Source organism: Hyperoodon ampullatus, assembly GCF_949752795.1.
Source record: "Hyperoodon ampullatus genome assembly, chromosome: 15".
NCBI lineage: Eukaryota > Metazoa > Chordata > Mammalia > Artiodactyla > Ziphiidae > Hyperoodon > Hyperoodon ampullatus.
In genome coordinates, this window is record NC_136928.1 from 68,808,734 (window position 1) to 68,821,002 (window position 12,269).

General features: G+C 37.7%; 1 protein-coding gene across 2 annotated transcripts in view; it reads left to right on the forward strand.

The window, feature by feature from the left end:
- The window catches only part of ASXL2 (ASXL transcriptional regulator 2), a gene marked incomplete at its 5' end in the record, with an annotated part of 122,091 nt that overhangs the window by 74,835 nt on the left and 34,987 nt on the right, over positions 1–12,269 (forward strand). For both annotated transcript variants that reach the window (XM_079721236.1, XM_079721237.1), the window contains 2 exons: positions 1,534–1,642; positions 5,559–5,709. In XM_079721236.1, the coding sequence (XP_079577362.1) occupies positions 1,534–1,642; positions 5,559–5,709 (260 nt within the window). The remainder of the gene's footprint in view (positions 1–1,533; positions 1,643–5,558; positions 5,710–12,269) is intronic.

Here is a 12,269-nt window from a genome sequence, read left to right on the forward strand (position 1 = left end):
CCAGGGATTGAACCCAGGCCCCCTGCATTGGGAGTGTGGAGTCTTAACCACTGTGCCACCAGGGAAGTCTCCTCATCATCTCCTCATCATTTTCTTTAGCAAAAGGTTTTCCTTTGTTTTCTTTGTTGTCCTCCATCTTTTCAGTTTATTTTATTTTATTTATTTATTTACTTATTTATGGCTGCGTTGGGTCTTCGTTGCTATTAGTGGGCTTTTTCTAGCTGTGGCGAGTGTGGAGCACAGGCTCTAGGTGTGTGGGCTTCAGTAGTTGTGGCACACAGGCTCAGTAGTTGTGGCTCGCAGGCTCTAGAGTGCAGGCTCAGTAGTTGTGGCGCATGGGCTTAGTTGCTTCACGGCATGTGGGATCTTCCCGGACCAGGGCTCGAACCTGTGTCCCCTGCAAGGCAGGCGGATTCTTAACTACTGCGCCACCAGGGAAGTCCCCATCTTTTCAGTTTTTGACCCTCAGCACCTTCACAGTACCAAAGGACAGTGGTCCTGCTCTCTCCCACAGAGAACTCTTATCTTTAGATACCCAAGATATCTAGCAGCCTCTTCCAGTAGGCTTCTTTGGGTTATTGAGTAGTACCAGCAGAGAACTGAGAAGGGAGATATGGAAATGTGCAAATAAGTTTTTTTATCCCTCAGATATTGTCAGTTGTTTTTTTGTTTAAATTTAAAGATGCCACACATCTCCATTTATATTACTATAGGAAAATGAAATTGATTACAATTAGAAAGGAAAAAGATATATGTATATTTTCTACAGATAATTTATTATATACCTAAAACTCTAGAAAATATGATAACTGTATATTAGAATTAGTAAACTTTTAACCAGGTTTCTACATAGAAGATGAATATTCCAAAGCCTGCTTTATGTCTTTTTAAGTGATCTCATGATAGGTCTAAATACAAGAGACCATCGTAATATAGATAACTATGGAATCATTATATTTTACACCTGACACAAATACAATGTTATATGTCAATTATATCTCAATTTAAAAAAAGAGAGCATGGAAATGTGTTCGTTCCATAACTCAGATTCAGTCTGGTGCAGCCGTATGCAGGGAGATTAATATTGTTTATTTCTCTGTGTGTTTTCTTTTTCTTCCCTGTTTTACTTCTGGACGTTTAAGGCTTGTGCTAAATGAAATAGATTTTAAAAATTTTTTTCAGATTTATTGAGGTGTATTAACAAATAAAATTGTAAGTGAAATAGAATCTTTAGAGAATATATTTGTGATACTTCTGTGAGAGAAATTTGTCTTGACTGAAATGTTAGATGCTGAATTGAGATTAAGAAAATTATAGAATTATTTTTTCTTTAGATAACTGGGAAGGAATTTTACATCCATTTTCTCCATGGCAGCCTTTCTAGATTTATAGACTTTTTATAGTTTATAAAATGTGTTTATGTCAAATGAGTGTTGATTTGTTAATTTTATCTTAATTCAGTGTTACATAGGATATTCAGAGACAGAAACTAATCGTTGTGTTCTCTCTCTCTCTCTTTTTTTTTTTTGGCAGTGGAACTTCCCCTCTTGCATGCCTGAATGCAATGCTCCACACAAACTCCCGAGGTGAAGAGGGCATCTTCTATAAGGTTCCAGGTAGAATGGGAGTGTATACTTTGAAGGTAAATATTTTTGTTAGGGAGTCATTTTAAAAGTGAAAACAGGAAGCAACCACATGTAATAAATAATACTTGCATCATAGAGACAGAATTCTGTTCTTGAAGAGCTTACTTTCAGGAAGAGGTAAAATTTTCAATCCTGTATCCAATACATTTTTTTTAAATTAATCTGTAACCATCTGTAGGTAGATTGGAGAAGTAACTTCATTTTTCATTCTTTGCCATAGTATTTTTTTTTCATTCTTTGCCATAGTATTATTTTGAAAGGATGAAATGAAAATGACTTCCAGTGACTTTTAAAGGGTGTCACATATTTTTTTATTTTTATTTTTATTTATTTATTTATTTATTTATTTATTATTAATTAATTTATTTATTTTTGCTGTGTTGGGTCTTCGTTTCTGTGCTAGGGCTTTCTCTAGTTGTGGCAAGCGGGGGCCACTCTTCATCGCAGTGCGCGGGCCTCTCACTATCGCGGCCTCTCCCGTTGCGGAGCACAGGCTCCAGACGTGCAGGCTCAGTCGTTGTGGCTCACGGGCCCAGTTGCTCCGCAGCATGTGGGATCCTCCCAGCCCAGGGCTCGAACCCGTGTCCCCTGCATTAGCAGGCAGACTCCCAACCACTGCGCCACCAGGGAAGCCCCACATATTTAAATAATGGTATTACTGTGGAGTATACAGCCTTGATGCTTTTTATTACTTTCTGATTTAATTCTCCATTACAATTCAGAGTTGTAGTTATTATTCCTTTATTATGATAGAGAAAGCCGAAGTTCATAAGATTGGATTTTCTTGCTCAGTGTTGGCCAGATAGTATCAGAACCAGAATATGAATCCATATCTGACTGAATTCCCGTGTTCTTTTACCATAACAGGCTTGCTAAGTTCTAATTTCTGCACTAAAAAGGGACCTTGACTTATCAGTGTCCTTTCAGTTACAAACAGAAAAACCAACTCAAATGAGCTTGAGTGAAACAGTTACTAGTTCACATAACTGAAAATTCTAGGGAAACTCAGCCTGAATTCAGGAGCTCAAATGATTGTCATCAGGGGTGGGTCTCTCCGCTTTCTTTTGGCTTCATTCTCAGGCAGGCCCTCTCCTCATCGTACATGACTTCACTCCCAACCCCCACTCTGCAACCTGTAAGTCTGGAGAGAAGGAGTCTCAGGAACTGAAGTAGGAGCCCTTTAGTTAGTTCTGATGTGGCTTAATTGGTTTGGCTTGGCCCATGTGCCTATACCAGAATGATCGCCGTTGCCAAACATATGGAGTCTTCTGATTGGCCACTCTTAAGTTCATGATCACCCTTGATGTGAAAGTGTGGTTAAGCCCTCTCAAGCCAGATGAATTGAGGCAAGGGTTGTTTCCCAAAGGAAATTTATCAGCAGGAGGAGAATTAATGCTTGGCGTGCAATGACTGTGTCATGTGTGTGTGGGACTCTGTCCCCTCTTACCTGTTTAGTTTTGGCTGTAGTCATCACTGTGCTCACTGGTTGTGTGTAGCCCACTAACATTAAAAAGATCTAACTTACCCATAATACCTCCTTTTAAAACACCTTGTTGAACTTCACAGGGTTACAGGGATCTAGTCCCACATAGAGCTTTCTGTGTTTCTTTTAGGTTTTAGTTGTTCTAGACCTTCTATATTGTTAATAACATTTATTAAATGCCTATTCTATACCTGACACTGTAGAGGCTATAAAGGAGGACAAACTATGGTCCCTGATCTCTTGAATGGTTACTGAAATAATTGCCTGCTCACAAAACATACTGTGCTGTAAAGTACTGTGAGAGCATAGAGAAATAAAGATTAACCTTGAATAAAGGGATCTGGAAGTTTTAGTTTGTTTTTCTGTTGTTTTAAAGTTGTAAAATTTGAGTTGAACTTTGGCAGATAAATAATGGAAGGAAGGGCCTTCCAGGACAAGGGAATAGCTTAAGCAAAGGCACAGATAAAAGGATTCAGAATGGATTTGAAAGTAAACTGGAGTGGTTAGACCATAATCTGTGTGTGGGCTAGTGTGGTAAGGAGTCAGGATGGGGTAAATGTTAGGTGAAGAACAAACTTTGGAGGCTTTTGAAAACCTGACTGAGCGGTTAAGAGAGAGAAGGAGGGAGGGTAGGTATGTATTGAGGAAACGGCAGAGGTTTTTTTGGAGAACAGCATGATCAAATCATGTTTAGGAAGATAATTCAAGTAGGATACACTTAAGAGTTAAGCAAGAAAATTTGTCAAAAGGATGGTTATGATTGTTTGGAAGAGATAATTGGCCTAAACTGTGAGAGTGGTGAAACAGATGGAGACAAGGAACATTAGAGAAATAAAACGTAAACTATTTGGAGTGGGTAAAAGAAGGGGTGCAGTGACTCTAAGATTTGGGGCATGAGTTGATCCTGGGGGGAACACAAGTTTAAGAAGACAGTTAGGGGGGGCTTCCCTGGTGGCGCAGTGATTGAGAGTCCACCTGCCGATGCAGGGGACATGGGTTCGTGCCCCGGTCTGGGAGGATCCCACATGCCGCGGAGCGGCTGGGCCCGTGAGCCATGGCCGCTGGGCCTGCGCATCCGGAGCTTGTGCTCCACAACAGGAGAGGCCACAGCAGTGAGAGGCCCACGTACCGGAAAAAAAAAAAAAGAAGAAGAAGACAGTTATATTTGTATTTAAAGTACATGTTGAACTTACAGATCAAGAGGTCTTGTTTGCAACTAACTCTATAAAAGTTTCCTGTATTTTGAAGGAAAGGATATGTATTTTAAGAAAGTGTATAACGTGAAATGGCCCTAGATATAAACATAAGTGGAAAAAAACAGTTCCTTATTAGATCAGAGGTTACTATCTTGACTATAATGTTGTGAGTACTAGTTATAGGTGGGAGGGTCATGTGTCAGAATTACTTTTTATCTGATTATAAAAATAAATTATGTGGGAAAACAAAAAATATATTGAGAAGAAAAAAGAATCATCCATAGTTTTATAACTCAGAAATAACATTCACTAATGTGTTTATTTATATGTATATATTTTACATACTACATAAATACATAGTAGCTAATATTTATTGAGCTCTTATCATACGCCATGCTTTGTTCTAAGCATTTTATATTTATTAACTCATTTAATTTCAGAATGATCTTTTAAGGTAGGAACTGTCACCCCATCTTATAGATGGGGAAACTGAGGCATGAGAGTTTAAAACTTTGACCAAGGCTGCATAATTAGGAGAAGATAAAGCCAGAATTCAAACCCCCAAAGTCTTAATTTCCTAGTTCTTGATCTTACAACTACCCTGTTATATCTCTCACATACCGTGGCTGACACAGATGTCCTTTCTGATTAGCATTCTCACTGTCCAGTGCAGAAGCCAAAGATTCATGTGATTTTTTTTTTTTTAAACCATTCCTTTTGTGTTTGACTCTTGCTACTTACTAACCAATTTTTGGAACCAGTTAGATTCAAATAATGCACTATCACTTGCTATCCAGACTCTTAACTGAATTTACAATACATACTGGTACTTACATACACACAAATATATATATATATGTATATATATATTACATGGATGATGGGTGTACGTACATTTTAAAAAATTGTATATAGATTTTATCCTGAACATTTCATCATTTACCTGGATTTATATATACCAAGTTTTTTGTCTAATTTAAGCCTCTGTGTTGTGCCTGCATAAGATTGTCATGTATATTTTTTATCTTTGAGTATGGATGGAAGCATTAACTAATTTGACCCAAAGAAGAGAGATGACAGGAATTCAGAAATTATTGCTGGTTCTGCTACTGAATCTTATAATACTAAAAATTAATCAGCACAATTAAAAGTCACAACAGTGCATATCAGAAATTTAATTCCTATTTGCTGAAATGGTAATGATTAATCCTAATTGGATGCCTACATTTTCAGAAAGATGTGCCGGATGGGGTGAAAGAGCTATCAGAAGGTTCAGAAGAAAGCAGTGATGGTCAGTCAGATTCCCAGAGTTCTGAGAACAGCAGCAGCAGCAGTGATGGTGGCAGCAACAAGGAGGGAAAAAAGAGCAGGTGGAAAAGGAAAGGTAAATCCACCTGATCCCTCCATAAAGTACTGAATGCTGTAGGACAAATGCCCTTGTTAATAGTTCCTCTTTTTCTAGACCCCACGTCAGTTAGTCTCTTTCCCTTACCAGTTAGATCAGTACTGTCCCGTGGAATTTCCTGCAGCGATGGAAGTGTTCTGCATCTATGCTGTCCAACTCAACAAAGTAGCCACTAGCTACATGTGTCTTTTGAGCACTTGAAATATAGCTAGTGTGACAGAGGAACTGAATTTGTAATTTTATTTTAACTAAAATTTAAATAGCTACATGTGGCTAGTGGCCATCACATTGGATGACATGGCTCTGGGTTTTACCTGGGTTTATTTTTAGCTCTTGGCTGCCCGTAACCTTTTTTAGGATGCTCTTATTTTATTTACCTCTCTAATGCTCTCTTTTAAAATTTGAGGACTTAATTGCTCTAAGAACTCTCTCCTTACTAGGAAAATAATGCTTTTCATTTCTACTAGCAAAGACTAAATTTAGTCTGCTGGTCTTTGCTCTCATCTCCTGCTTGGTTTCTGTTTCATAGCTTACCCAAAAACTTGCTTTAGGGAATAATATCTTTGTTGCCGCAGCTTCCCTGGGATGAATTTTCCACTTAAGGATACATTTTATTACCTCTTCTTCTAATTATCTGTAACTTCTTGTCAAGAGTCTTTTTGAAGAGGGCAAATTGTTTTTACCCCAATATTGATAAATTTAGCCATACATGGCAGGGCACATTTTAAGCCAGTTCATGCTGGTTCCTTTATAAGGACTGATACAGTGATATTCCAGAGCAAAATAGACATCCAGGAGTTTCCCTAGCTTGGATGACCTCTTACGTTTGAGTCATAGGTGAGTTGCCTTTGGATCTAGAAGTTAGAGTGATGCTTGTTGGAATACTTGACTCATTAATTTTAAGTACCTCTAGAACTATTGATTTTGAACTATAACAGAAAAATCATCTGCTTTATTATCATTTCTATGTTAATGTGTGTGCTACTCCTGGAGAAAATTTAGATAATTGATGGCATTATCTGTGCTCTCATACAGCTACTACACTTGCAAGTTGGGCAAATTTTGAAACCAGAGGATCCTAGCTTTAGGATCACAACACTTAGAGAGCAGCTCAGACATCATGTGTTAGGAACAAATGGAATAAAGGCAAGGCAAGGTTGGGACCTGTGACCAATATTCTTGATATGTGTTTTTTAAAGTAATCCCTGTCAGTAGTGAAAGGAGATGTGTCCAGGACTTTACGTTTCTCAGAGTCTACTAAAGACCTTTTTTTTTGTGGAAGGATGGAGCCAGAAGTATTAAGGGCTCTGTCTCTCCTCTTCTTCTCCCCAGTTTAAATTTTTCTTTTTAAGTTTGGGAATTGTTGATCTAGGATTAGGAACCAAGCCAAGTCATCAGGCAAGAGAGACAGCTAGATTCATAATTTCTGGATGTGGCTGGAAACAGGGAAATCAGTACTAAAGGAGGTCAGACTAGTAAACTGGGAACAAAATATTGGTTGTGGAAGTCTTTGCTTTTCAGTAGCTCATATGTTGCAGTGGCTGTTTCTGTTTTTTTAACATCTTTATTGGAGTATAATTGCTTTACAATGGTGTGTCAGTTTCTGCTTTATAACTGCAGTGGCTGTTTGAAGTAGTGGTTGTTAGTGGTTGTAAAAGGCTCTCTCTAAGGTAAATGTATTGTGATACAGGAGGATTTAAAATAACAATAGAACCCCATTGTCCGTAGACAATGGGTAGATTAAAATAGCATAACCTTGCCCCACACTCGGCATAATAATAGAAGATATTAACAGCAAGGTAATAGCAAATTCAAAATTGTGGTCCACATAAATTATTTTTGAACTGCCTCTGATTCATTCTTCTTCTAGAAATTGTCACAATATTACTTAGCCTCAGTTTACGTTAAGATGAGATGTTCAATAAAGATCTTTTCTGATTGTAGCCTATTAAACTGGGTATAGAATGGCCTTTATGTGGTGTTTGGAAGGTGGAGATGAGAGGTGCACATGATGGCATATGGACATGCTAACTACTCTAGCAGCTCTGATAGTCTTCAGAAATGGATAAATACTGAGCTAGCAATAATGAAGAATGATTTAGTCTCTCGTAGGATGTGCTTCTCTCATTCATGGGTCATGCATATGACATAGGCATAGAAATGTAAAATTTTAGGTTTATATTATATATTTATCAATGTTTTTGTAGTCCAGTGCAAGTTAAAATGGAAAACTTGTAGTTAGTGATAGTAGCAGCATGCTGCACAACAGTTCTAAGTCAGTTGCAGTTATTAATAAAGGTAAAACAAACTAAATGTGCCTATTCCTTTTTCTTATTTAGGGCCTTTACTCTCAATCTGACATCACTTTATTTCAAATGCATTGTAAGACAGGAAGAACACTGAGATAGTATCAAAACCCACTTCCTTTTATGTACAAAAATAAAGAGCTCTGACAGCAAAACTGATACTTCTAGTTGGAAATCGATAGAAACTCTCTTGATATAGATATACCTTTTAGCCAGATAGGGACAGAGAATAGAACTTTGAAATTCAGTCCAATGTTAACACTAGTTCATTGATTTCTGTGTAAGGTGGAAGAACTTAGAAGTTTGTAGTTCTGGTTTCTAATTTTCAGACAGGAAACAATGTTCAGAGACGAGCTTTTTGGAATTCCAATCCAAGGTAAGATGGAATAATGCCAGAAAAATGATTAAAATCAACTTTTCTGTTGCTTTTTTGTAGGACTGTAGCTAAGTGAAGTCTCTGCCTTTTCCCTAAAATATAAATACTGCAGCATGAAGCAACTGCACAAGCATTATTTTTATCTTCTGAAAAAAGTTTTGTTAAAGTTTGGTCTGCTTTCAAAATGTCAAGAAAAAAATTAAGTGAAATATGCTTTTTCACTTATAGGGTGTTACTAATTCTTTCCAGGAACATGAGCTCATGTTAATTTTACTGCTTCAGGAATTTGATACATAGTGTGTTTGGAGTTACTTAAAATACCGTAGACCTGTCTGCCCTCTAACAGCATTTATATATGTGTTAAGTTACTGAATAGTGATGATTATATATATATAGAAATGTCACCTTTAAAAAGTATACTGGAGAGGGGCTTCCCTGGTGGCGCAGTGGTTGAGAGTCCGCCTGCCGATGCAGGGGACACAGGTTCGTGCCCCGGTCTGGGAAGATCCCACATGCCGTGGGGCGGCTAGGCCCGTGAACCATGGCCGCTGAGCCTGCGCGTCCGGAGCCTGTGCTCCGCAACGGGAGAGGCCACAACAGTGAGAGGCCTTTGGGAGAGATGCTGTCTTCTCTCCTGGGGTGATTAGTGTCTGAATTGGAGGTTTTAGCTTTGTCATGTATTAAAGACAGCTACACCTTGGATAGTTAGGGTACCCAGAAGCAAGGGAAGGTGTTCAGGTATGGCCTCTTCATCTTTGGTTAGGGGACTGTTTGAATATAATCAGGAGCCACAGCCTGCTCAGTTTGGAGTAGACTGGTGTGAGGAGAAGGGATTTGGAACTAAAACGGTCTGTTACTTCTGGAAATGAAATTCCTCTAAAGAAAGACTACTGTGAAAATAAAACTCTCTCTTAAGAGAAGGATTGCTGTTTTTGACCATGCACTCTTTCAGCTATTAATCCTTCAGCTATAGAAAGCTCAATTTCAATTTTGGTATTACTGCTCCATTATTTCTGATAGTCTCTCTAATACTTCAGAGAGACCCATTGAATGTCTTCAGGAGGATCTAAAATGCTAAGTCAGAGATTATTTACTAAAGCTTTTAATTCAAATGCATCTAATATGAATAGTCCATTACCCTTTTGACCTTGTTCAATATGATAATCATTTGTTGAAATGGAAAATTCCCAGTGCTATAATATATCTGAAAAATGGTACCTTCTGATCTTATACTCAGGGTATGGTACATATGTATCCAACAGCCTGAAACTACTTCCAGTAAACTGTGTAAAACTGGCTTTAATAAGCCTCAGTTCTAAAATTTGTTTCAAATATTTTTCTGAAAACACTTAAATTTGAGTTTAAAAAGATCTCACTACTAGGTCGCTGGTTGGTTTTTGTGTGTGACATTTTTGGTTTTTTAAATCAAATATGAGTGCTTTTGATCAGAACTTGTTAATCTTTTGTTATGTCTATATGTTTATATGAAAGCAAGCATTTTTGGTTCTAATCAGGTACTACATAAGTTCTTAAATGAGTGCTTTTGACTCTGCTGCGCCGTCCACATTGGAGGACTAGTAGTTCAGGATATAATCTTGAGAAGTGTTGTTTAAGCAGTTAGTTTATTTGCAGAACCAAAGAGTTTTAAACTCTTTGTTTTTCAGGATTTTTTGGTTCTTTTGTCCCATCTCATTTCCATGTAAATTTTAGAATCAGCTAGTCAGTTTTCACATGCCCCCGCTCCCATTAACCTGCTAGGATTTTGATCGGGATTGCTTTAAAACTGTATGTCAGTTTGGGCTCTGTTGCATGTTTACATTAAGCCCTTCAATCTATGAAAGTGATATTACTGCATTTTCTGCAGTTTTCTTTCATTAATTTCATGTAATTTTCTTTGTAGAGGTCTTGTACATCTTTTATTAGATTTATTCTTTGACATTTTTTATTCTATTATAAATGGATTAAAATTTTTTTCATTTCATGATTGCTTATTGCTGATATATAAAAATACATACAAGGACTTCCCTGGCGGTCCAATGGTTAGGACTCCACACTTCCACTGCAGAAGGCACAGGTTCAATTTCTGGTCAGGGAACTAAGATCCCACAAGCTGCGTGATGTGGGCAAAAAAAAAATACATATAGTTAATTTTTATAAATTGATTGTCAATGTCTGTGAAGGGTCTAGGATTCTATCCTTTTTGTAAGCTAACAAGTTAGCTTTGTATTGGTTCATGCATGTTGACAGAAGATGCAAGACTCCTGGGTCAGAGAAAAAGGACTTTATTACTCACAGCATAGCAAGCAGTATGAACATGGCATATTTGTTGTGTTGGTTCCTCTTTATCTCCAAGTCTTCCATCGCTGATGAGATAACGGGCCCAGGTGCATGCTACTCATGCTGTTGGTTTGTATCTTAGCCAAGGAACACTGAGGTTGAGGAGTTCAATTCCTCCTTCCCTCCCTCCCTCCCTTCCTGCCCTCCATTTTTATTGAGATACAATTGACATACAACATTGTATAAGTTTAAGGTGTACAGCATAATGATTTGACTTACATATGTCATGAAATGATTACCACATTAAGTTTAGTGAACATCCATCATCTCATATATTGAAATAGATACAAAATTAAAGAAATTAGAAAAAAATTTTTTCCTTGTGATGAGAACTTTTAGGGTGTACTTCCTTAACTTTCATATATAACATACAGTGGTGTTAATTGTATTTATCATGTTGTACATTACATCCCTAGTACTTATTTATCTTCTAACTGGAAGCTTGTACCTTCATCAGTCCCCACAACCTCCCCACCTCTGGTAATCACAAATCTGATCATTTTTTTCTATGAGTTTGTTTTTGAAGTATAGTTGACCTACAACACTGTGTCAGTTCCTGGTACAAAACATAGTGATTCCATATTTCTGAATTTCAGAATGATAACCATGATAAGTCTAGTTGTCCTCTGTCACCACACAAAGATATTATACCATTATTGACTATATTCCCCATAGGGTAGGATATATTACATACCTGTGGCTCATTTATTTGGTAACAAAGTTTGTACCCCTTAATCTGCCTCACCTGTTTCTTTCTTCCCCTCACCACCACTCTCCCCTCTGGCAACCACCTGTTTGTTCTCCATATCTATGGGTCTGTTTCTGGGTTTTTGTTTTTTTTTGGCCACAATGCACGGTTTACAGGATCTTAGTTCCCTGACCAGGAATTGAACTTGGGCCACGGCAGTGAAAGTGCCAAGTCCTTACCATTGGACTGCCAAGGAGTTCCCATTCTGTTTCTGTTTAGTTTTGGTTGTTCATTTGTTTTGTTTTTTAGGTTCCACATATAAGTGAAATCATACAGTATTTGTCTTTGTTCTTCTGGCTTCATTTAGTATAATATGCCCTCTGGATGCATCATTGTTGCCACACATGGTGACAAGATTTCATTCTTTTTTATTGCTGAGTAATGTGCCACGTTGTGTGTGTGTGTTTGTATGTACATGCATACATACATAGCACATCTTCTTTATCCATTCATCTGTTGGTGGGCACTTGGATTGCTTCCATATCTTGGCTGTTATAAATAATGCTGCAGTGAACATAGGGGTGCATATATCTTTCCTGATTATGTTTTTGTTTTGTTTGGATAAATACCCAGGAGTGGAACTGCTGGATCATGTGGTAGTTCTATTTTTAATTTTTTGAGGAATCATTCTTCTGTTTTTCCATAGTGGCTGCACCAATTTACATTCCCACCAACAGTACATGAGGGTTCCCTTTTCTCCACATCCTTGCCAGCCCTTGTTATTTGTTGTCTTTTTGATGATAGCTATTCTGACAAGTGTGAGGTGATATCT